Source organism: Quercus suber, unplaced genomic scaffold (assembly GCF_002906115.3).
Source record: "Quercus suber isolate HL8 unplaced genomic scaffold, Cork oak 2.0 scaffold_18, whole genome shotgun sequence".
NCBI lineage: Eukaryota > Viridiplantae > Streptophyta > Magnoliopsida > Fagales > Fagaceae > Quercus > Quercus suber.
The window spans coordinates 1,915,345-1,941,129 of record NW_027069483.1 but is presented as its reverse complement, the minus strand read 5'-3'; the positions used below and the strand labels follow the sequence as shown (position 1 = coordinate 1,941,129).

The following is a 25,785-nucleotide window of genomic DNA, read 5'->3' as shown; positions in this document are numbered from 1 at the left end:
AATAAACCTAAGTATTCACTTAGTTAATTAATTAAGTTAAACAATCTAGTTTACAGGGGTCTAAAAACGTAAAAGGTGTTTATCTCCCCCAACATTGCCTCGATTTCAACCGAGGTCTTCCCTCGATGATTACCAAGCTCAACACCTTTTAGTTGTCTTTCCTGAAATATGAATTAACTTCATCAAACACATAGGATATAGATTATAAAATAAAAATCATACAAACTCCCTACTCATTCTCCCCCTAAGAGCACTGCCAAAATAGACCAAAACTTTTCCCCCTTTTTATCACGAAGTGCCAAGGAAGAAACCAAGTAGCATCATCGCCACCAGCATCATGACGATCACTGATGTCCCAAATCTCAGTACTCAAACAGGCTAAGGTGGCGGCAATACACTCCTGACCCTATAGAAGCTGTTGAAGTCTTTTCTCATGCATTCGGGGCAACAATCCGTTGAAAATGTAATGTCTCTCCTTTTAGGCTAGAAACTAAAGCTTTTGAAATTGCTATAGTTAATGGTCATAGCTTTGTAATGAACTCTATTAAAGTTATTGGTTTCGAGCCAAACTTTAGTTATGATTTTTGGTTTTGATATTAAGTTGCCTCCAACCCCAGCTTCCTGAAAATGTTGATGCAAACAGATGCAAGCTTGCTCTAGCGGCCACAGGAGAGGTGGAGAAGCTGCATTTGCACTAGCACTTGGATTTTCCAAAACTTCTTTAAAATTTAAAGTGCTCCTAGGCATAGATCACGTGGCAGGAGCCAGGAGATAATTCTAAATGTTGCCGACCCAAACCCCATATTCTCATTTGTGTTTTTAGATCTTTCAATATATCAATTCTCTTTACAGTAATTGGCACTGGCTTGGGTCCGAAGCAAAAGAACTGCTTCATGTCACCATGTGCTACAGAGGGATCGAACCACGAGGAGCATTTCAATGAGTGAAAAGGCTTATTTGGAAGGTGAGAGTGGAGATTTAGTAGCTATATATTTTGGGTGATCCCAATCTTGAGTTATGATGTAAAAATAACTATTGTCTCTTATGAAGGCTAATTATTTAATAAAATTATCATGGTGAAAATATTGTATATTCATGTGTAACAACTTATGAGTTATGAAGTAAAAATAACTATTATCTCTTATGAAGGATAATTATTTAAAAAATTATCACGGTGAACCTCTCTCTCTCTCTCTCTCCCTCTCTCTCTCCATGTGTTGCTTGTTATTGTGACATGATTATGTTGATATTGGTACTAATGTGTACCTAAAAGGCTAGCGCGCGTTTGATCTTTGAAATTGTGCTATATTGTGATGTGGTGTGATGATTTCTTGATAGAATGATGTTTGGTAGACTGAAAAATAAAATTTTTGGGCAAGCTGTGATTTCATGGCTGGAGAAATTGTAGAGAAGTAATATAATTTTCTAATATGTAGTGTGCATTTGAGATGAGCTAAATTTTTCAGTTTATCTATACTTTTAGTTTATTTTTACTATTATTTATAGGTATTACTATACCTTTTAATACTATTTATGAGTCCTATTATAATATTTAGCTAACTTTTACATTTATTTATAGTATTTTTAGCAAAAAGTTTTTAGTTTCAGCTAAATAAGCTGTTCTCAAACGAACACGTACTCAGAAAAACTGAAGAGAAGGGAAACAGGAGTCCCCTCTTTTGTTCTATTCATCAGAGAAGGATCCTCAATGTTTTGAATACATTGGGAACTTCCTCTTATGACAATTAAACTTGTACTTACCCTTACTAAAAAAATATTTCAATCATAAAATTTTTACAAAGTACAAAATTTTGAAGTGTGAAAAATAAAGTGCCAAAGAGCTCCTTTTAAAGTCAATTAGCAGTATTTGGTTTGATCAAAATGTCGATTAAGGGTCCGTTTTGATAGAACTTATTTCGCTGAAACTGAAAACTGAAAATTAAAAACACTATAGCAAAATAATTTTTAAATGTGTGAATAGTACCGTTGGACCCATTTTTAATTAAAAAATTACTAAAAAGTGAAGTTTGTGGGTCTCGTGAACAGTACACAGGACCCACTGATGTGCAAAAATTGGCTAAAAATTCAAAAAGTGTGGCTACTGTTCATGCACAGTGCATGAACAATAGCCCTTGTCTCCTAAAACGCATGCCCCCCACCCCACCCCCCAAAAAAAAAAAAAAAAGGAGAGAGAGAAAAATTTCTAATTTTATGATAAAATTACTATGGTTTGTATATAAAAATTGGCTGGTATATAATCCTAGAAGATATTATGCTTTTAAATTATCATTTATTTTGTAGAAACAAATAATTAGTTTTAATAATTATAAAATTCCCCATTATATATCACGGTTTATCCTACACATACATATCTGCTGTTCCATTTGAATTTTTTTGACGACCAATCAAAATCAATTCACATCCCATGTATTCATGTCCATTTTAAGATCGTTCTTCAAATAACCTTTGATACATCTTGATGGAAACTTGTAAATTTCATACAGGGAAATTCCATTTTGCCCACTGTGGCCCAATTTGATATGAAAGGACCTCTTTGTCTCCAGCTGCGCGCATGACAATTTTACCCCTAAATATTTTGGGATTTCAATTTTACACCAAGACAATTGATCAAATTCCAATTTCTTCATGGTGTCAAAATCAATTTTGTATTTTCACCGACAAATAGTTTTAACTCATGTGGACAATGTGATCATTTGGTCCTAGTACCAACAATTTGCTGTCTTTTGTAATTTATTGCAAAGGGCGAAGAGCCAATTTTATATGTGGACATATGCATGCACGTTATTCGAGCCTGATGTATCTGTTATTAATTAGCTGTGCTAGTTGCAAGCACAGCCTTAACTCTCTCTCTCTCTCTCTTTATTATTTGTTTTGTCTTGTATTTTTCTGGTCGATTTTAAGTGTCGTAGAACCAAAATTAAGAAGTACTACATAGATAAAACCAGAAATGCTTGGATAGCTGAGGTGAAACTCTATCTTTGGTATCAAATAATATAGGTTGTTATATGGAGTCTAACCTTGAATGGACTCTTATGCTTTACTATCCAATTAAGGTTCAAGGACACTCTTTTGTGCTTATTTGATTTAAAAACAAGAAACAATGTGCTACATTAGTGTACTATATGTCTATGCATGCATATACGTAATCAATGCAATGTGCTACATTAGTGTACTATATGTCTATACATGCAGTGTATGCATTTCTCAGCTCATTCCTCACAAAGCTACAGCGTGAGAGAATTTCCTTCTAAATTGGTGTCCCATATGGGTAGGGGAATTTGACTTTCCTTCCATATCATAAAATTGTGTTTACAATCATGATATGACTTTAAATTCTATCTTCTCAACTATATAAAAAATAAAAAAATAAATCCAAATGGTAAACAAATTGAGAGAGAGAGATTAATTATCTAGTCACACACCAAAATAATTTAAATACTTAATAGCCCTTTAGATTAAAACATAAGTTGTTACACATGAAAATACAATAGAATTTCGGCCCAAAAAAAAAACAATAAATTGAGCTACTTATTCACCAAATACGTACTCCACGGTCCATGTTTTCACACCCAATAAACTTGAGCATTATGCATGCATGAATTTATTCTTCAATGAATTCGACTGGTTCAAGCTTCGCAGGAGCAAGACTAGGATCAGCCAAAATAGCTACAAAATCCCCACTCTCATCTTCCAAATAAGCCTTCGAAAACGCCACAGCAATCCCACCTACGCTCCTCCTCATGGCGTCTCTTGGACCCTTCCCATTCACACACATACAGCCACTCAATTCTCCAACAATACCCGATGGATCATCATTTAGCATGTCCATGTGACCATAGTCCTTAGCAACAAAATGTGCACATGGAGGCTTGCACTCATTGAAAAATTCGTCGTGGTTCAAACCCTCTGGAGCACATGGTGGTGATAAGCAATTCTTTTGCTCTGGACCCAACCCAGTGCCAATTACTGTAACTGGAATTGATAAGTTGAAAGATCTAGGAACATAGGTGAGAATATGGGGTTGCGTTCGGCAACATTTAGTACATCCAGCCACGGGGTCTATGCTTAGTAATACTGAAAATATTAAGGAAGTTTTGGCGTAACCCAGTGCGAGTGCAAATGCAGCTTTTCCACCTCTGCTGTGCCCTGCTAGAGCAAGCTTTTGTAGGTTTGCTTCAACATTTTCAGGAAGCTGAGGTTGAAGACCACTTGATAACCAATCTGTCACTTTCGCTGCTGATTCAATTTCTTCGAGTCCACTCGATGGTATGTAGAGGTATAGCTTAAAAAGAAGATGACACAAACATGAATGAGAGAGAGTTCTGTAACAATTTCAAGAAGAATAACTTCTTGTGACCATTGAAATAACTCTAAAATGGCTTGTGGAAGATCCATTCTTTCCTTAAAATAATTTACATTAGATAACCTGCTTTTCTTCACATTTCAAACAATTTCCATATCCAATACTAAAAAAATTAAAAATATATTCATCCATTTCCTGAAATGTGATTAAGTTTTTGGATAAATTATACTAACCTTCTTAAAGTTTGGGAGAATGTTAGAAACCTATATGTATGTTCTTATTTTGATAAACCATATCTCATCCCTCCAAGTTTTGATATAGATAATAGATACCCTTCTACAACCTCTTCATTAATTACATGCCATTATAATTAATAAAATCAAAACATGCGTTTTTTAGAGTAAAATTTCATCAAAATGTTATATGATAAGAAAAATAAAATAAGAGTATCTTCAGGGAGTTTGTGTCATTTTTTATAAATATTAGACAATTTTTGAATTTCCTCAAATCTCGATGATGGTTGATGTGATTTACCCTATAGTACTTTATATAAAACCATGATTAAATTAGCATTTTGAGTCCCTTATTTCAATTTTATCCTTGAATAGAATGTTTTAACCATTTTTTTAATTTAGAAATAGTTTATTTAACTGAAACTGAAAATTTTTTACTAACTGTAAATAAAGCTAAAAGTAACTGAAATAGTACAGTAAGACCTATAAATAATACCAAAAAGTGCAATAAAACTTATAAATAGTAGTAAAAATAAGTTAAATACTAAAAAAAAGTTGGCTTTTATAGCCAATGCAAAACGCACACTTAATCCCTAAGCTTTAATAAGGTTTTAATTATCCATTACTTCCATTACTAATAACAATTTTTTAATATGACAATTTTTTTTTGGCTATAAATGTCCTCAATGCATATATTCACACTAAAATGCATGTCAGTATTACAAGATCAAAATGTATGAAAACACATGAATTTAATATTCCATTTAAAAAATATATATATATATATATATTTGTAGCCCCAAAACCTTAATTTATTGATCAGATCAGCATAAAGATATGGACAAGGAACAGTACGGATGATATTGACTTGTTTTTAAAATTTAAAAGGACCACAATATTCCTTTTCATAATAAATAAATACATTAATAAAAAGGACCACAATATTCCTTTATATAGCTTTGTCCTTTCTTTTGGTTAATAAAATCTTTTATTTGTTAAGAAAAAAAACCCCACAATATTGAAAAATTCAATAATTCATAAATGATGAACCAACAATAGTTCATAGACCCTTTTGAATCTTGATGGGATAATTATTGTAAGCTCTTATGAGTCTTACTTCCCTCTCCCCTGTGTGTTAACTTCTAATCTAACTAAATTCTCTAAAAAAAAAAAGGTTCAGTGGATTGTAGTCCCACATCGGTTGTAAGCTCTTATGAGTCTTATTTTTCCATTCCCTGTGTTAACTTCTAATCTAAAAAAAAAAAAAAAAAAAGAGAAGTTCATAGACCAAAATTCCATTTTGAACTGAAAACATTATATATAATACGACAACCATGAAAGGGCGCCCTGTTATATATTTTTACTTAGTCATCTCATCAAACATCTCTTGTATTACAATGATTAACATATAAAATATCTTAAATTGGTACAAAAATTCAACCAATATATGTCAAAATAAGTGACGTCCTATCAAGAATGAAAAGGGCCCGTCATTGGGCCTTGTAGCCTAATGGCACCCGGTTTCTTTGATAACCTTCAGCTCGGGGTTCTATCCCCGCAATTACCAAGCAAAAATAATAAATAAAAAAAAAATAAATAAATAGCCCATTGTATCATAGTTTTGTCAATACAAGTACTATTCACAAAAATCTTAAAAATATCTTTTGACAACAACTTTTAGTTTATTTGTTTATTATACAACATTTTAAAACTTCATTTTTTTTTTAATGTTCAACATATTTTAAACAATATTTAGTAAATAAGTAAATAAACTTTTAATAAAAGTTAATATAAGGAAATTGTTTCACACACACACACACCCAAAAAAAAAAAAAAACAACAAAATTTCCCAATTTTATAATCACAAGTAATAAGATAACAAGCATAAACATAAAAACGAGACACACAAAAAAAAAAAGAAAAGAAAAGAAAAGTGAGAAGGATATTAGTTCAATTAACAATCATAGTAAGCTAAATTAGAAGAGTACAAATAGAAAGGAGAGATAAAGATAGTGATACAAATCCATGTAAAGCAAATAATTGGGATTCGAAATACCTGAGGAGCAACAACAATATAACCATGCGAGGAAATATGTTCAAGGAGTTGAGAGTAAAAGCAAGTCCGGAGGTAGAAGCCATGAAGAAACAAGATTACAGGGTATTGGCCACTAGTAGTTGGTGTAACAATTAGCAATGGCTTTGGAGGTGGACTGCTAGTGCTATCATCACCGTTTGATGTCTCCACTTTCTTGCTTGTGAAAGGAAGTTTTCCTTGATCAAAAACAGTAGTAGTTGTTGCCAAAGCTGGTTTACCTTCCAACTCTGCCATGGCTCTCACTCAGCGTTGTACCTTGTACGTGTTTTTCTTTGTGTGTATATATATGAGAGAGAGAGAGAGAGAGAGAGAGAGAGAGAGATTGTGTTCTATAAAGTATGGAGAATCTTGGCTTCCTTTTTCTTCTTCTTCTTTTCTTCTTGCGTGATGAAAATAATGTTAATGGTTATAGCGTTATAAATGTGATGTTACTTCAATCATTTTTACAATGTTTACAAGTTGCAAAAATATTATAGGTCAAAATATCTTTTGTTGGGTTAGAGCATTAACTGGTAGTTAGGGCACGCTATTTAATGAAGTACTTATAAAAATTAATAGCAAACAACAAGACAAGAGGGTGTCATCTTCCTCCTTGGCCCAAAGTGTTTTGGGGAGAGCGCAGAGATAGGGAATGTGACCATTGAAATTATAGTCTCTATTCACTTATTTAGCAAAATGTTCTAAAAAACAATTTTCCATTCCATATGTGTTCTCTAAATCATTGTGAAAAACAAAACAAAAAAACAAAAAATTATCCCAAAAGGATTTTCTATTCAATTTAGGTCCTCCTTGAAATTTTTTAAATAAAATCAAATTTTTATTTATTTATTTTATAATGGTCATCTATGCGTGTGTGGCTTAAGGCACACCGCCATAAAAACCATTAATGGACAGGCCAATACAAGAACCACTCCACAACCAATGACAAGTCATGACGAATCATTGCTACTGCCTAAGATCCTTGAAGAGTCGTCAAAGACCTTCGTGACCTCTCTCTCTCTCTCTCTCTCTCTCTTATATCCAAATCTGGATTTTTTTTTTTTTTTTTTTGTCTTTTTTTGGTGATTAGTAAGCCAATTTTGCAAATTGTGTTGCTCAATTGCTGGTTTGGGTGTGGTGGAGGGTTTGGCCAATTGAGAGGGTTTGGATGTTTGGCAGTCAACGGTGCGTGTGATTATTTATTTATTTAATATAAAACAAGTGCGAAACATATTTTTGAATTTACTAGTGAGTAGAAAATAATACAAGGTGTATTTTTTTTTATAATTAGAAAATCATACAAGACTAAATGTGCAGAAATTCACATTAGAAATGATAACTTTATAATTTAGCAAAATTTAACAATGATCCAATTAATATTGTAACAGAAAAATTTAGAGCTTTATCCTTAAAACTCATCGAAGTGACTTGAATCTCATGTATAGAGTGAGACCTATGGAACGAGTTGGTCTTAAATTTTTTTAGTCCGACCGACACGATAGGAGGAGTAAAAATTAAATTCTGATGCCAAAATGTTGCTCATGTACCACGTTTTTCAAATGTAACATCAAGGCCGAAGTTTATAAGGCCCACCTTAATCAAGTGGGTGTTGGAAAGCAACTCAATGGTCCAAATCAAAAGTGGGCCTAACTCTATGAAAATTAAGGAGAAGATTATTCGATTTCAGTCCCAAGTTTTCGTTGCAGACGCATAATATTAGGCCCATATTATCACATGTCCAATCCGCGCAATACAGGAGGGACCCTTTTTTTTTTTTTTTTTATATATATACAAAATAAAAATTCTACTCTAATTTAATTTAAATGTATATGTGTGTGAATCTCCCTTTTGAAAACTTAAACCCTGGCCCATGCCCCTCACACCCTACAACCACTTATACTTGTGGAGTAACCATTACACCAAGAATGTGCGGGGGTAATACAAGAGGGATCGAGTGTGTAATAAGTTGTCATCCTACATATTTGAGCATTAAAAATTAAAATTGCGTTTTTATTTTATTTTTTATACAAGATAAAAGTTCTATTTGATAGAAGTATTTTTGTCTAAGAAAGTCTTTTTGGCACTTTGACCCATCAAGATGAAATACCTTGTCTTTGGCCCGTCAAGATAAATGCCTCCTCCACCAACCAAGGACCCATCGGGATAAATGCCTCATTCAATCCCTTGAAGTCCCAATGAATTGGCTTTCCACTCAACTCAAAGACCCATAGAGTAGCTCGTGTATATGCCCGAATGATGATTCACACCTCGTCATTTGCATACTGACGGATGGATGAGCATACCAACGAATGAATGATCATACCAACAGTTGGGTACACTAGGTCCCTCAAGTCTTTATGTATTCTCCATGCATGTGTCCATATATGGTAATAACTTGCACACCACGTCCAAAAACCCTATTACACATTCGCATATTCCCTATATGGGAAGAAAAGCCCTTAGACCTCGGAACCTTAACTCCAAATCTCCTCTACAAGGAAAGCTCCTACATTCAAGAGATCTTGGTCAATTCTAAACCACTATATAAGAACCAAACATCATCTTCCTTATTAAGGTACGTGAAATTTTCTAGCTCTCACATTCTTGAGTTTTAGGAGATTCTTCTATCATTGACTTAACCTTCAGATAGTCTTTAGCCGGCACCCCATCGGTGTTCTTCGTTGGTTCTTTGTTCCCTTATTCTTCAAGTACCCTAATTGGCACAAGTGTAGACAATCAACTCACTAACAATTTTTGTTCCTCACTATATAATGAGATTGACATAGTTAAATGCAAAACTCAAATACTTCTTTTCTTTTATGTACACATTAAATCAAGTCTTATCATACAAATTTGTTTACGAGCACATTATTATGTTTGACCTTGACTTATTTTATAGTTACACTTAAACATGAGTATGAGACTGGCTTGTTTACTAAATATGCTAAAATAAACAAACATTTTCTTAAGTCAACCTCAAGTTATCCATAAATTAGTCTGGTTCATTTATAGACATCCTATGTCTAACTAACTTAGGGAGATTACTAAAAAAGATGAGAACATTGGAATTACATGTTAAAGCATCAACATATTTGTTTAGACAATAACTAATCCAACAAATTTAAATGAAATTACAAACTCTATAAAAAAATTTATTACCTACAATTTTTATTTCCTACAACTATATATAATTAAAGTTGACTCAAAACATTCAAATTCAAATTCATAATGATAATAAAAAATAAAACATAAAAAACCAATTGAACTCCCCACGATAAATTGTGGTTCAACAACTTAATTAAGAAGGTAGATAATATTCAATTCACCCAGATAAATATGTTTTGCTTTATTGAAATAGAACACAGTACAAGTCTAGTATCAATATTATTGGAGAAAGTGTATCAATCAATAACCTGAGCCATCAGGTTCTTGAAGATAGGAATGTAAATACTAAACACTAGTTAATCTTCCAAAAACCAGCGAGGAATATTAACCCTGTATTTACGTTGTGGCACCTTCTTGAAGGTAGCCCACACCAAATGAAAGTAGAGTGGAAACACTGCCATAGAAGACACTGTTACTAGCACGTTGGTCACTATATACGAGGTGGAAGACACAAATTTTAGTTGATTCCTAAAGATGAAGAAATGTCCGGTTGTGAAGGATACCAAGGTAGAAGCTATGGAAATGTAGAATGCTGTTAAACCCAGCAAAAGCTTCAGTGGTAAGGCGTGGCGGAAATCTTTTTCTCTACACCAAGATGTGGGAATTGCAAGGAACATGACAACTGCTATGAGTGAAGAGTAGAAGGACACAAAGGATGAGCATGCGTAAATTTTGGATGACTTATTGACTTTGCTTTCAAAACCCTCAGGCACGTTGGTTGCGGTGGAAAAGGTACTTGTGACAAAGAGACCTGCTACGACTGAGCATGCATTCGATGTGCTGATTAGCCAGCTCCCTCCCAGTTTAACAAGATTCTGGTGTTTTTTGGTGAAGACCTCCTCTGGGGTTTGGCTATTATTGTTGTGGAGGAAATGGAAGCTTCTTTTCCATAATGATTTCTTTATGTACTGCATGCATTTCGAAATAAAAAGAAGGTTATACTTTCATGTCTATTTCAATGGAGAGGACCTAATGCATTCTATTACTACATAAATGAACGTATACATGCGTTAACATTAGTCCAAGCATGGTACAAAGTACAAACTAAGGAATGCATTAGTTTCTTTCTAAAAGCAAGGTCCAATCGGTGACCCCGTTGTAACAATTTGCAGTAGTTTCCGACATGCTGATCGATCTGCAAATCGAGTGGTGGGCTGATAATTCATCCAAGATCAACAAGCTTTTTGTGTGTACGTGTAACAAAATCAAGTGCTGAGAAATATTCTATCTAATCCTTGTCACAATATTTTGTAAACCTAGTTAGTTAAGATCTAACAAGCCAAACCTAAGAAAAATACTAAAACTACTACAAATTTTATAGTTTAAATCTCCAAATTAATGTAACAATAAATATAATTTGTGAATGTTAAAAATACTAAAAATTTTACTACATAATACCTACAAATTGATATGGCACCAATCACAAAAAAGTCTGAAAAATACTAAATATACTACAGAAAATATAATTGATGGGCTTCAACCACCTCTTACATGAAGTTTTTTTTTTTTTTTTTTTTTTAGAAGACTCTTAAATGAAGATTTGAATTACCTCTTCATGATTAGTAACACATCAATGTAGTAAAATTTATAATACCCATAACACTACAGAAAAGTAATTATATATTTACTATGATTGTCACAATAGTTTGTAAAAGAATTACTAAGTCTTTACAAACTCTATCTTGTGGCAATGAATATGAAAGATGAATTTAAAAAGCATAATGAATGAATAACATTGGCAAATCGATATAATAATGAGTATAATTTGTAGATTTCTAAAAATAATAAAAGAATGGCTAAATTAATTTTTTTTATTAGTAACTCATTAGTTATAAAAATTATGTATTTGTAAAAAATTTAGCTTCCCTAATATCACTCATTTATAAATATTTTGTAATAATTTTAGTATTTTCCAATATATAATATAGGAGGAATCAATGATAAATAAAAGTCCTCTTTACCTTGGCCATTCTGGGCTCTTACCTCATACCATTTGATTTCCCATTGCATTTGGGATAAGGCTCCCGGAACTGGCCACCTAAAATCGGTGCTCTTTGCTGCAAGGTGCAATGCACTATTCCCCTCCTTATCCACTTCACCGAATATACTTTCTTTAATAATTTTCTTTTCCTTGAGTGAGAGTAGGAGCTCATATACGCAAGGTTGCTTATGCTCCGCTGTCAATAATACTATGTTCTTTTCGTTTTTATCCACGTCATACATGGCCATGGGATATCTCTTAAGGGTTGCCTTAACCATTTCGGTAATTCCATTCTTTGCTGCTACTAGTATGGGTGTTAACTCTGAAAGATCAATGTCTTTCTGTTCGCTTCTTTTCTTCTTTTTTTTGGCAGAATCCTGTACACTTGTTTCCTTTGACTGATCACTAGCTGCCTTTTCCTTTTCTTTCCCTGCCATTGCACAAGATAATAAATTTTACTCAATTTTATCCAAAACTATTACCATTTTTTCTTTTCAGCTATGAGTCTAAAATATGTTGTGCATGTGCAACATATTTAATTATTTGTTTTGTTTTTAAGAAAAATACATAATTTTCTCTACCCTTTGTAAGAGGGAGGGGGTTGGAGCGGAAGAGATCAGTGGGGAGGGGAATGATTGCACTTTTCATTTGTTTGTATATTCTAAAAATTAGGTAGAATAGGAGGAACATTATTGAATACAAATGCTTTGTCCCCTTTTTTTTCACTTTATATTTCACTAATTATGACTTGTCATATATTCTTTTTACTTTCTTTATAAAATAACCAAAGTTTAAATTGAAAAAAAAAAAAAAAAACACACACACACACACACAGCATACCACTATTAGTAGTTTGGTAGAACATAAAATGGAATAGAAGATTTGTATTCATGAGTATCCTTTCTTTTATTTGAATACTTTTTAAAATTAAGCAGTGGGACAGGGGGGGGGGGGGGAGGGAGACAATTGCCTTAACAATTACAACTACTTTTTGCTAATTTTGATAAAAACATATATAAATTGACATCATAAAGAAAAAATTTAAAGTTTTTAAATAAGTGGAACATTCCCATCTCCTTTGGCCTCCAATTTCTCTCAATCTTTGAGAATTAAAAATTTGAGGTTTAGAGGGGTAAGTCCCCCTCCAAATCTCCGCAAAACCTTCCCATCTCTCTCTCAAATATCATCCAAACAAAGTTTATTAAATCCCCCTATCCCATCACATTCCTCTACTCCCCTCCCCTCTCCATCTAAACTTAGTCCTAGAGTTTCATGTTGGTTAAATATTAAATCCTAAAGGTTGCTTACCAGTCCATCATGAGATAGTTAGATGGGTTGATCCCAAGGATGAACCCAGGTAGGGTCCCAGGCCTTAGATCTCCCTTTTCCCCAATCAGCCTAACTAGCTTGATCCAAATAGCAATTATCCAACCCAATAACTTAACAAAAACAATAAAAACATTCACAATGGTGTGATTGTATTTTAGCAACAAAAAAAAAAATTACCACCAAAAAATCATGTGTTATTGGAGAAGCTAAAGTTTTTTTTTTTTTTTTTTTTTTTTTTGCTACTACAGTAAACTGGTATAAATACTAATTAACTGTAACAAGTTGTTAAAAATAAAATACAATATTTTAATAAGATTATATCTCTTCATTTAATTAAAAAACTCAAATTCTCTTTCTTCATTTATTATTTTAATAAGTTGTTTATATTATTTTAAATGAAGTAATAAAAAAATAAACATTTGATATTGGATGTATTGTAAAGCGAGGTGGTAAAATAAATGAAGTAGCTTTCTGAAGTGCTAAAAGCTAAAATTTTTAACACCACCTCTGTGAATGCTCGAACTTCAAAAGCCTAGTATTAAAACAATATATTTTATTTTCGTTTTTGTCTTTGTTGGTAAATGATTGCATCTTAATGTATTTAGAAATAACGATTTTGTATCTTTATAATTTTTTAATACTATACATGTTAGGTTCTAAAGTTTAGAACTATTGACAAACTGTGAGCACAAACTTGTTTAGATATAAATTCCTAAATCTATAGATTGGATTAGACAATACTCAAGATGTTACAAGTCAATATATAAGAACATTCAAGCAAAAGAAAGGAGAGTTCAAATTTTGTGAAATTTGACTGATCGAAAATTAGATCCGACTGATCAAAAATCGTAGAAAATCAGATTCGGCAGAATTTTAATTAAGCCCAACAGCCCGTTGGTCCATTAAATGATTAGGATTTCAGATCTATTTTACATAGTATTTAAAAGAAAACCTAAAGCACGTTTTGAAGAGACTTTGGAAGTGCTCTTGTGAGATCTAAAGGTATTATGCTTTCCTCTATCAAAGTCACTGCCAGAAATTATTCTCATATCATTAGATCCAGTAAATCTAAAGTTGCTGCAACAAGATCAACAACTGCTGATAATCTAAACCTTCAAGGGTGGTCTTCGAGTCACAAACTAGAGAGTTTGTGTTAATAAACTTTTAAGTAGGATCTCAAAGTCACAAGCAAGGGTGCTTGTGTTGCTGTAAATCCAAAGAGAGAGTGAGTCTGCGAATTCAGAACTTGCACATGGTCGTTTCAATAAGTTACTACATGAGGTAACATTAGATTTAGAATTAAATTTTTTTGTAAAAATCTCGATTCTCTTATAGTGGATTTACTTTACATTAAGGATAATTATGTCAAATCATCCCCAAGTTTTTACCATAAAACGGTTCATTTTATCGATTTTCCTAGTCATCATACCGTGGTGTTATTTACTTTTCCGTTGCTATGCATGATATGATATGATATATGCTTATTTAACCTAGATCTGAATAATAAACCTAATAATCAACTTGTTTAATTAATTAGGTTAAACAATCTAATTTAAAGCATCTAAACGAACAAACAATATGAATGCCTATTTGGAGTTTTTTTTTTTTTTTTTTTTTCCTTTATACTACGGCCTCGCTGGTTTAAAATCTTGGCTCCGTCCCTGAACTTGATCCACACCACCCAAGAATTGGAAAGTTTTATTTTTAAAGTGTGAAGTGCTTGATACTTGTATATGTTAGATTTTTGGATTCATGTGGTGCAGAATCCACTGAGTATTGAGGTAGGGCTAATAGTTTCCGATTTTATGTGCATGAAAGGAATGACGGATTGATTAATAGTCAATATGTTGAACTAAGCAAATAACTGTATTTATGTTGCCTTATATAGGCGCACTGAATAATATAAAAGTACACAAATAGTTAAATACATGAGTATGTAATTACATACGTATAAGATGAAGAGTAACATAATGTATGTGGTGGGTTTGGTAAATTCTGCCACAAAACATAATGTTTGTGGTGAGTTTGGTAGTTTCTGCCACAAAACATCCCATGATTCTCCTAATACAACACTAATAACCAACGTAAAAGTGCGAAAAGGTTAAAAAGAGAAAGAAGAGAGGACTGAACCCAGAAAAAACAACAGAGATTAGAACGAAGGAAAAACCAGAAAGCCTCTACTGTAAGTCATAAAGACAGACGTGAGAAGGGAAAATTTTGCGAAGAGAAAATGCAGGAAAAAACTGCCCCTCGACCTTAGACGATAAGCAGCCATAGTGTGTAAGGAGGAAGGTTCCAAATGAAAAAAATCTTCAATTTGCTAAGTTTACTTTTTAAATAACGTAATTGGAAGATTAAATTACTACCAATTTTAGCCTGTTTAATTAAGATTAAATATCGTTTATGTAAACTATAATTATTTAAATAAATCATAATAAGTAAATAATTCGAATGCGAAAACATATTCAAATTAATAAATAAACTGTGTAATTGAATTAGGTGATGATTACCTTTTCCAAGCTTTTTATATAGAGGGATCAACTCATCATCGTTTTGAGATTCTGCATGTTGGGGTATAACTGGATAGTCGATGCCTTGTGAAAATCGATACATTGAAGTGTTCTTCAGTAGTTCCTTCATGATTAGTATATAATATCCATGCCTCACCTTCGTCTCCCTTACCTTCTTTATAACCATCTCCGGAACTCCTAAGGATCCATACCACCAATAATGTTACCAAGTAAATCTGACATACTCACAAATGTTTGCTAAGTAATTGGATAAGAAAAATGCTGAAGCTATTAATAATTTTATAAGAAAACATATACAAATTAATGTAATAATCAACGCAGTTGATACGACATGACAAAAATTATAATAAATTTCAAAATTACATTTTTTTTTTTTTTTATAGTATGCTTAGAAAATGACACACCACTCTTGTAGTAAAACTCAAGTACTAAAATTTGTAGTAATGGGTGCATTCACTAAGTCAATAATAAAGAGATATTTTGGACATATATAGGAAACCAATAAGTCTAGGGTTGCAGCATAATTGATAAAAAATTTTAGGATTGTCTCTCAAGACAAATTAAATTGTTAATGATCGATATTAAAATAGTGTCGAAATTGAAGCTATGTGAAAATCGATAATAATATCCTAACTCAATTATCATAAAATTTAATATGTTATGAAATTTATTGTGTATGTATATATTGTCCATTTAGAATAATTTATTTAATTTAAACTGAAAATTTTTTGTCAAAAATATAGAAACAAGATTAAAAAATAAGTAGAATAGTACAGTAGTATCTATTAATAGTATCAAAAAGTACAATAAAATTTATAAATTATAACAAAAATAAACTAAAAATAGAAATAAGCTCAAAAATTCAACTCCATTGTTTTTTTTTTTTTTTTTTTGGTAAAAAAAAATTCAACTCCTTTCAAACTCGTAGTTGTTATTACTCAAAATTAACAGAACGGTGAATGATGGACCGCGTATAAGTACCAAGTATTATTAGCTTGCGCACTGCCTTCGAGACAAGTATTACTAGCTTGCGCACTGCCTTCGAGACAAGTTTTGCAAACTCAAAGCAGGTTCTGTAACCAGGTGGAAGTTGTAATTGATGACTTTCAACTCCGTTGGGTGATGGGTCCCCTACAGCACAAAAGAATAAGAATAAATTGATCCATATTAATCCATTTAATAATATCATTCTTTTGAATAGACTAATAGCAACAAGCTCAAGTCAACCTTTCAAAAAAAAAAGCTCAAGTCAAATCACTGAATTAGCTACTGAAATATAGTTTTGTGCTTCTCAAACTTCTTAAACAGACTCATGCAATTAGCGTGAACAATTTTATTTTTCTTCTTATAACATATTGCGGCGTGAACATTAATTTCTCGCTTTGATATATACCTCCATTGGTAAAGTGGGATTTTTGAGGTTTCTCTATATCAGCTTCCCACCATGTGCATTTTCTGTCGATTGCTGGAAAATGAAAAGGAGCTTAGTTATAGTTTATATCTCAAATCAAAGAGTGGGGGTGTTTTGTAGAGTAGTTTGAAATGAAATTTTTGTAATTTTTTGAAATATGTGTGGGTGAAAAAATGTATGAAAATGTGTGTAATGTTATTTAAAATGTAAAAATGTGAATTTGAAATTAGAGACCAAATAGGCCCTAGTTATAGTACATTGGTAGACTTGTTTCTCAAAAAAAAAAAAAAAAACCATTGGTAGACTTACATAAAGGAGAAAATTAGTAGATATTTTTAGAGTTCAGAAAGGTAATACTCTCTTCTAATAAATCTTATATTGTGAATTTAATTAGTAGAATCTATTATTATATGAGAGCAGAAAGATGTATTTTACCGTACTCCGTACTGAAAATTACAAGACAATAGAACAGAAATATACATGGCCAGTTGGCCACACTGCCTCGTATACAAATTTTACAAACTCAAAGCAGCTTCTGTAAATAGGTGGAAGATGTAATTTAGACAAAGACAATTAATCATTATCAACCGTTTATTAAAATCATTGTCTTGACCAATAAAAATAGAAGCTCAAGTTAAAAAAAAAAAAAAATAGAAGCTCAAGTCATGTCAGCATTTTTTTTCCAATTAGTTTTTTTTTTTATGAACTTTATTTTTCTATTAGTTCTTATCTCTAACTACTTAACACAATAATGTTAGCATACTTTTTGGTTTTTGATAACACATTGTGATGTGTGTGTGAACATATCTCACTTTGGTGTCTTACCTCCATGGGTATCTCGTGGAAGGTTCTTTTCTGCTTCCTTAATTAGTTCCTGTTTGTCTATTACGGAATTGCTGAAATGAAAGCAGCTAAGTCACAAACCACATTGTAAATGATTTCTCCATGCCACAAACTGATGAATATAGATCGGGTCACATACCACATGGAAATAGAGTACAATCTCCCGTACTCTTGTTGCACTATTAATTAGTGATTTCTTATAGGAGATTGTTAGTCTTACGTGAAATTTTTGCCCTAGAGAAAATGGAGAACAACTAAAATATATGACTCACTCTAACTCTAACTCTAGCGTCAATGTATTGTCCTTGTAGCTGTTCATTCCACTCTTTATAAGTCAGAATGTAAGAAAAAGATATTGTTGTTGCAGAAAACCTTGACTGATTTAAGCGCCGCAAAAAAAAAAAAAAAAAAAAAAAAAAACCTTTATTGATCTCCCCAGCATACCTAATTTCAAATCGTCAAACTAACATTTTATCTATATTGCCTTACTAACCATTGTGCTACTTGTTATATTCATAGCTTTCATTGTGTACTTTACTACCCAATTTTATTTCTTATCTAAGCAATAAGCAACTATTCCACTAAACAAGAATACATAACTACTTTTAAATTTTTGTTTTTTAAGTCTCTTAGAAAATTAACATTAGTTATTTTTCTTTTAATTTCACGTAGCTCTTTGTGCCTTCCAAATGTTCTCACCAATTAACAATGGATATCGACATATAGTAATGGTTAATTGGAAATAAATGTAACTAAATATACTGCGGAACTTGAGTTCTAGAAGGGTTGATAATTTAATTCAGTGAAAGTGTGACACTAATTATTTTCTACTTTAAACTGATTTGTAATCCGATATTAAAAGAGGGAGTGGGTACGTAGGAGCAAATGAAAAGAAAGACAAAGTAGTGAGTTGATGTTTATTTACTTGAGATACTCTATCAATCTTAGAAATTTTACAGTATACTCACAATAATAAATGATATCTTCAAACCATCGAAGGTGGCTGCTACTTTTGAAGGCGGAAGGCTTATTTGCTAGGAGATGGAGGGGGGTCATGCCTTTTTTGTTGGCAAAATCTACCAATAGACCTCCATACAAGTGGAGTATATCATAGGACAATTCTGCCAAGCACAATATTAACCAAATGTGACTTAAGAATTATTTTATCTGATTCTAAATAATAATAATAATAATAATAAAAACAACGTATCTAACTACAAACAATTGCACAACTTGCCAATTTTCATAAAGTACTGTTTTCTTAAATGTATTTGACTGATTAATAATCCACTTCCATGTTAATCAAAAACAAAATTAATAATTTACATCCAAAACTCACACGAAACTCAAGTAGTTGATGAATAAAATAGTTATAATATATATATACACACACACTTGGTGTAACTTTAATTAAAATTACACTATTCTTTTTTCTTTTTCTTTTTTTGAGGAACAAAATTACACTATTCAATAATTTTATTTTGGATACAAATATGATAACTCTCATTGGATCACATTTTATTCTTATATATTCTATATTTGCAAAATTTCAAGATCATCACAAATAAATAATTGTCTAGTCTAACTAATTTTTAACTGTTTGCATTTTTAAAATTAAGCATAAAGATGACATTATGGATCAAATAGTAAATAACACATGATTAACTCAAAATTTGGTATACAATGAATTAAAAACATAGAGAACATATAATCCAAAAATGAATTTTCAAAATATTAAACTATTAAAAAGTTATTAAATTATTAAATTATATAATTTTGATTAAAGTTATAATATATATTACACCTCTTAATTTCTTATTATTGGATATGTATTTTGACAAATCTCTATGTCCATTACATTTTATGATGAAAAAAAAGATACAATCTCATTTATTATAAGTTATTTAAATTTTAGATTTTTTTTTATTTTAAAATTATATATAAAACATGATTTTTTATGAGTATTAAAAATAATGAAAAGGTAAAATTTAACAATCAGAACTTTTAAAATATTAATTTAATAAAAAATGATTAAGTGGGGTTAATATTTACAAAAAAATTTTAAAAAAAAAAATTATACCAATTACTTAACTTGATCATGCCCAAGAATGTGTGTTGCTTAAAAATAAACAAATAAAAAAATAAAAAATAAAAAAAATAAAAATAAAAAAAGCATCAAAATGCTCACCATAGTGTTCTTCAGCGATAGCACAGTGGAGAATGGTGTCACCATTTCTTCTTATACAGTACTTTTCTTTAGAGCCGCATTCAGAATTGAGATAAAGGAAAGCCTCTTTTTTACCTTTTAGTGCTGCTACGAAGAGAGGGGTCTCACCTTCATTGTTACAAGTACTTATCATTGATTTTGAGATACGAATGATGAGGCGACACATCATCACACTCCCTACTGATGCTGCAATGTGGAGAGGATTATTTCCTTTATTGTTTTTCCTCCTTAAAGCACTTGCTATGTGTGTACTTTCCTGAGGTAATAGTTGTAGAAGTTTTTCAAAATATTCATTTCGGTCATCAGAGATTGCTAGGTGGAATACCGTGTCCCAGGAATTGGTGATCGGGACAGTACTTAAAAACATTTCTTTACGACATATTTGAAGGACATCTTCCCATTGACCTTTGACGGCACTCGGATACAATATTTCATAATCTTTGAAATCTTTTAATTCCGGGTGGATAATGTAATCTTCGAATTGTGTGTACTGTTCATCTATCCAATCTGAATGAGCCTCAATATCTTTCCGATGTTGATCAACCCAGGCAAAAAATTCATCCATCGACTTGGAGCACTGAAGGTAATAATGGAAAAATATTAGGATTACGGTCGTGGAGCCACTTTGCAACAATGGATTTCTTTTTACTATCATTTCATACTAAAAATGATCAGTCTCCTACTAATTCAACACCCTATATTTTATAATAAAAATAATAATAATAACTTTTTTGGCTGAGAGAGATTTTCATTAGCTCGAAATGCTAAATCATTATGTATATGGCTAGATCTGATTGTAGTTATGCAGTTAGGTTAGAAGAGGCTCCTGCGTTTCTGCAGGAAAGTCTCTCTAATGATGTTATTAATTCAGCTGGTTAATGATATATTTTGAAGCTTTCTATCAAAAAAATTTATGCATCCGAGTACCTTAAGAGGCGAGGGCAGCGAAGATATTTTTATTTCTGTTTCCATCATGTCTTTTGTTGTCGCAGGAGCCTCCAGCATTTCTATTTTTGAAGCAACTTTAGCACATTCAACGGCAATCCTCCCAGGATTCAATGAGACCAATCCTGATAGATTAGGGTTCACCTGCGATCAAGAAGACAATAATGTCAATCTCTAATAGTATAATTGGGAAAGCAACATAAATTACATTCTTAATTGATTTTATTTAATCTAGTTTCCATGTTAGTCTTTTAGTAAACTTAATGATTTCTATTACATTATATTTCTAGTTTGTTTAGAAGTCTTACAAGTCTTTTTATTCATTATAACAAATTTTACAAACTAAAGCCACCTAGAAACCATCAATGTAATAATTTGAGAGAGCACATATTTACTTTGGATCAATATTTATTCTAGCCACTTACAGAAAGATGGTTCTACTTACAAGAAAAAATGTCTCTAGTCGCCAAGTCTCCTTCCAAGACAGTGAGTTGCTGTTGAGCTTTCGGAGGCAAGCAGTGTTTTTTACACACTTGATATATACCTAATAGTTTATTTATTGCATCATATGTTGGTGATTTGAGCAACTATTTATAATGATATTTGAGATTGTGCAGTAAAACCGGGTCCACCAAAGACTTTGAGTTTAATTAAATTAATATTCCATTTCATTTCCCCTAACGAGTATTATCTCTCTCTCCAAATCCATTGTTTTTTGAACAAGAATTTAAACCTTTTCCTTTTCCAAAATAGTAAAAAGAAAATAAAGAACTAGAACCTTGCCTTAAAAAAGAGAAAGAGGGAACCTAAATGAGAGAGAAAGATTCTCATGAAAATAAAATAAAGGGAAAGGACAAACACGTGATATGAATGGGGGTCATACTTTAAGTAAAGAATTGATACCTGAGAAATGAATAGGCAACTGCTAGAATACTATACACTATATAGTACCGATGGGCGATGGGGGGCCAAGTCTGGGCTGCTTTAATAAAATTTGAAGTACAACTACAAGTCAGATTTTTAATAATTTAATAGTATTTATATAACATTTATTTTAACTTTTCATATTATAATTTTTTAATTTAAAATCTATATACTCTTGTTTTTTTTTATATACAAAATTACTAACTAGTAACTAAAGGCCATTTCACATTTGTATTTCAGTTTTTCTAACATCTCTCTTTTGAATGATAATAAGACTAATTCACATCCTCTTGTTATATAATGGAATTTAAGTAGGATTTTATCAATTTTAATTTTGAGAAAAAAAAAATTATGCAAAAGCAACTTTAACAAAGTTTGGAAAAAAAATTAAATATTTTAAAATATCAAAATCGTTAAATTTTATTGTAGGGTTGATATTTGTAGCCCAAACCCAAGAACAATTAATTTGTAGAGTATGGGTGAAAGAGCTAGGTTAAGTATGGGATTGATAACAATGGATCACAGCTTTCAAGCACAAGCCAACATTAATTTTCACGTAGAATTTGATAATCCGAAGAGCTAAGATATTTGTTTTTCTGATGAACAAAAATCTTAGGGTTACAACCAAGTTCCCTCCTCCCTCTATTGTTAGGAGCTTCCTTCCTCTATATAGTTACTCTTCTCCTCATCTCCATCGTCCACGTGTTCCTCATCCATGAGTTTGCTGAAGTACATGTCACGTCAGGCATCTTCTTTTAGCTCTGTGTGAGTAGCGATAGGTTAGGATGCATTGTTCAGGGTCTTCTCCACATAAATGCGGCTAGAAAAGTTGCTGCAGTGCATTAAATAAAAATAAACAAATAAAAAAATAAAAAATAAAAAAAATAAAAATAAAAAAAGCATCAAAATGCTCACCATAGTGTTCTTCAGCGATAGCACAGTGGAGAATGGTGTCACCATTTCTTCTTATACAGTACTTTTCTTTAGAGCCGCATTCAGAATTGAGGTAAAGGAAAGCCTCTTTGTTACCTTTTAGTGCTGCTACGAAGAGAGGGGTCTCACCTTCATTGTTACAAGTACTTATCATTGATTTTGAGATACGAATAATGAGGCGACACATCATCACACTCCCTACTGATGCTGCAATGTGGAGAGGATTATTTCCTTTATTGTTTTTCCTCCTTAAAGCACTTGCTATGTGTGTACTTTCCTGAGGTAATAGTTGTAGAAGTTTTTCAAAATATTCATTTCGGTCATCAGAGATTGCTAGGTGGAATACCGTGTCCCAGGAATTGGTGATCGGGACAGTACTTAAAAACATTTCTTTACGACATATTTGAAGGACATCTTCCCATTGACCTTTGACGGCACTCGGATACAATATTTCATAATCTTTGAAATCTTTTAATTCCGGGTGGATAATGTAATCTTCGAATTGTGTGTACTGTTCATCTATCCAATCTGAATGAGCCTCAATATCTTTCCGATGTTGATCAACCCAGGCAAAAAATTCATCCATCGACTTGGAGCACTGAAGGTAATAATGGAAAAATATTAGGATTACGGTCGTGAAGCCACTTTGCAACAATGGATTTCTTTTTACTATCATTTCATACTAAAAATGATCAGTCTCCTACTAATTCAACACCCTATATTTTATAATAAAAATAATAATAATAACTTTTTTGGCTGAGAGAGATTTTCATTAGCTCGAAATGCTAAATCATTATGTATATGGCTAGATCTGATTGTAGTTATGCAGTTAGGTTAGAAGAGGCTCCTGCGTTTCTGCAGGAAAGTCTCTCTAATGATGTTATTAATTCAGCTGGTTAATGATATATTTTGAAGCTTTCTATCAAAAAAATTTATGCATCCGAGTACCTTAAGAGGCGAGGGCAGCGAAGATATTTTTATTTCTGTTTCCATCATGTCTTTTGTTGTCGCAGGAGCCTCCAGCATTTCTATTTTTGAAGCAACTTTAGCACATTCAACGGCAATCCTCCCAGGATTCAATGAGACCAATCCTGATAGATTAGGGTTCACCTGCGATCAAGAAGACAATAATGTCAATCTCTAATAGTATAATTGGGAAAGCAACATAAATTACATTCTTAATTGATTTTATTTAATCTAGTTTCCATGTTAGTCTTTTAGTAAACTTAATGATTTCTATTACATTATATTTCTAGTTTGTTTAGAAGTCTTACAAGTCTTTTTATTCATTATAACAAATTTTACAAACTAAAGCCACCTAGAAACCATCAATGTAATAATTTGAGAGAGCACATATTTACTTTGGATCAATATTTATTCTAGCCACTTACAGAAAGATGGTTCTACTTACAAGAAAAAATGTCTCTAGTCGCCAAGTCTCCTTCCAAGACAGTGAGTTGCTGTTGAGCTTTCGGAGGCAAGCAGTGTTTTTTACACACTTGATATATACCTAATAGTTTATTTATTGCATCATATGTTGGTGATTTGAGCAACTATTTATAATGATATTTGAGATTGTGCAGTAAAACCGGGTCCACCAAAGACTTTGAGTTTAATTAAATTAATATTCCATTTCATTTCCCCTAACGAGTATTATCTCTCTCTCCAAATCCATTGTTTTTTGAACAAGAATTTAAACCTTTTCCTTTTCCAAAATAGTAAAAAGAAAATAAAGAACTAGAACCTTGCCTTAAAAAAGAGAAAGAGGGAACCTAAATGAGAGAGAAAGATTCTCATGAAAATAAAATAAAGGGAAAGGACAAACACGTGATATGAATGGGGGTCATACTTTAAGTAAAGAATTGATACCTGAGAAATGAATAGGCAACTGCTAGAATACTATACACTATATAGTACCGATGGGCGATGGGGGGCCAAGTCTGGGCTGCTTTAATAAAATTTGAAGTACAACTACAAGTCAGATTTTTAATAATTTAATAGTATTTATATAACATTTATTTTAACTTTTCATATTATAATTTTTTAATTTAAAATCTATATACTCTTGTTTTTTTTTATATACAAAATTACTAACTAGTAACTAAAGGCCATTTCACATTTGTATTTCAGTTTTTCTAACATCTCTCTTTTGAATGATAATAAGACTAATTCACATCCTCTTGTTATATAATGGAATTTAAGTAGGATTTTATCAATTTTAATTTTGAGAAAAAAAAAATTATGCAAAAGCAACTTTAACAAAGTTTGGAAAAAAAATTAAATATTTTAAAATATCAAAATCGTTAAATTTTATTGTAGGGTTGGTATTTGTAGCCCAAACCCAAGAACAATTAATTTGTAGAGTATGGGTGAAAGAGCTAGGTTAAGTATGGGATTGATAACAATGGATCACAGCTTTCAAGCACAAGCCAACATTAATTTTCACGTAGAATTTGATAATCCGAAGAGCTAAGATATTTGTTTTTCTGATGAACAAAAATCTTAGGGTTACAACCAAGTTCCCTCCTCCCTCTATTGTTAGGAGCTTCCTTCCTCTATATAGTTACTCTTCTCCTCATCTCCATCGTCCACGTGTTCCTCATCCATGAGTTTGCTGAAGTACATGTCACGTCAGGCATCTTCTTTTAGCTCTGTGTGAGTAGCGATAGGTTAGGATGCATTGTTCAGGGTCTTCTCCACATAAATGCGGCTAGAAAAGTTGCTGCAGTGCATTAAATACGGTGGCAGCAGCTTTCCCCTTAGATATTTCTCCATCCTTATCGTTCCATAGCATATTCAGAGCTTATCTTGATCAGGTGGAGTTCTCGGAAGGTCATTCTGGCCTTTCACACATTCAATTGATCT

The 25,785-nt window shown here is 32.0% G+C and overlaps 3 protein-coding genes across 3 annotated transcripts; all 3 read right to left on the bottom strand.

The window, feature by feature from the left end:
- Positions 1-3,464: 3,464 nt before the first annotated feature.
- On the bottom strand, positions 3,465-7,051 carry LOC112028542 (chlorophyllase-1). Its single transcript, XM_024061237.2, has 2 exons — positions 6,614-7,051; positions 3,465-4,303 (listed from the first exon to the last, which is right to left on the bottom strand). Exons 1-2 carry the CDS (start codon positions 6,884-6,886, stop codon positions 3,623-3,625), a joined length of 954 nt encoding a protein of 317 aa, XP_023917005.1. The 5' UTR covers positions 6,887-7,051; the 3' UTR covers positions 3,465-3,622.
- Positions 7,052-9,963: 2,912 nt separating this feature from the next.
- On the bottom strand, positions 9,964-21,609 carry LOC112028548 (uncharacterized). The gene is made up of 9 exons (XM_065760949.1): positions 21,509-21,609; positions 21,046-21,207; positions 20,080-20,695; positions 18,860-19,012; positions 17,031-17,102; positions 16,619-16,768; positions 15,617-15,814; positions 11,780-12,207; positions 9,964-10,704 (listed from the first exon to the last, which is right to left on the bottom strand). Exons 2-9 carry the CDS (start codon positions 21,121-21,123, stop codon positions 10,093-10,095), a joined length of 2,307 nt encoding a protein of 768 aa, XP_065617021.1. The 5' UTR covers positions 21,124-21,207; positions 21,509-21,609; the 3' UTR covers positions 9,964-10,092.
- Positions 21,610-22,781: 1,172 nt separating this feature from the next.
- On the bottom strand, positions 22,782-24,429 carry LOC136062313 (uncharacterized). Its single transcript, XM_065761219.1, has 4 exons — positions 24,332-24,429; positions 23,869-24,030; positions 22,903-23,518; positions 22,782-22,819 (listed from the first exon to the last, which is right to left on the bottom strand). The coding sequence occupies exons 2-4, from the start codon at positions 23,944-23,946 to the stop codon at positions 22,782-22,784; spliced, it is 732 nt and encodes a 243-aa protein (XP_065617291.1). The 5' UTR covers positions 23,947-24,030; positions 24,332-24,429.
- Between the last annotated feature and the right edge of the window lie 1,356 nt (positions 24,430-25,785).

Coding starts and splice junctions, on each gene's coding strand:
- LOC112028542 (XM_024061237.2), bottom strand. CDS start 6,886: ATGGCAGAGTTGGAAGGTAAACCAGCTTTGGCAACAACTACTACTGTT. Junction 4,304..6,613: donor ATATTGTTGTTGCTCCTCAG/GTATTTCGAATC, acceptor CTTCTTTTTAAG/CTATACCTCTACATACCATC.
- LOC112028548 (XM_065760949.1), bottom strand. CDS start 21,123: ATGCTGGAGGCTCCTGCGACAACAAAAGACATGATGGAAACAGAAATA. Junction 15,815..16,618: donor GCGCAAGCTAATAATACTTG/GTACTTATACGC, acceptor ATGGATCCTTAG/GAGTTCCGGAGATGGTTATA. Junction 12,208..15,616: donor ATATAAAAAGCTTGGAAAAG/GTAATCATCACC, acceptor GTGCAATGGCAG/GGAAAGAAAAGGAAAAGGCA.
- LOC136062313 (XM_065761219.1), bottom strand. CDS start 23,946: ATGCTGGAGGCTCCTGCGACAACAAAAGACATGATGGAAACAGAAATA. Junction 23,519..23,868: donor CGCTGCCCTCGCCTCTTAAG/GTACTCGGATGC, acceptor TATTACCTTCAG/TGCTCCAAGTCGATGGATGA. Junction 22,820..22,902: donor TATCGCTGAAGAACACTATG/GTGAGCATTTTG, acceptor AATGCACTGCAG/CAACTTTTCTAGCCGCATTT.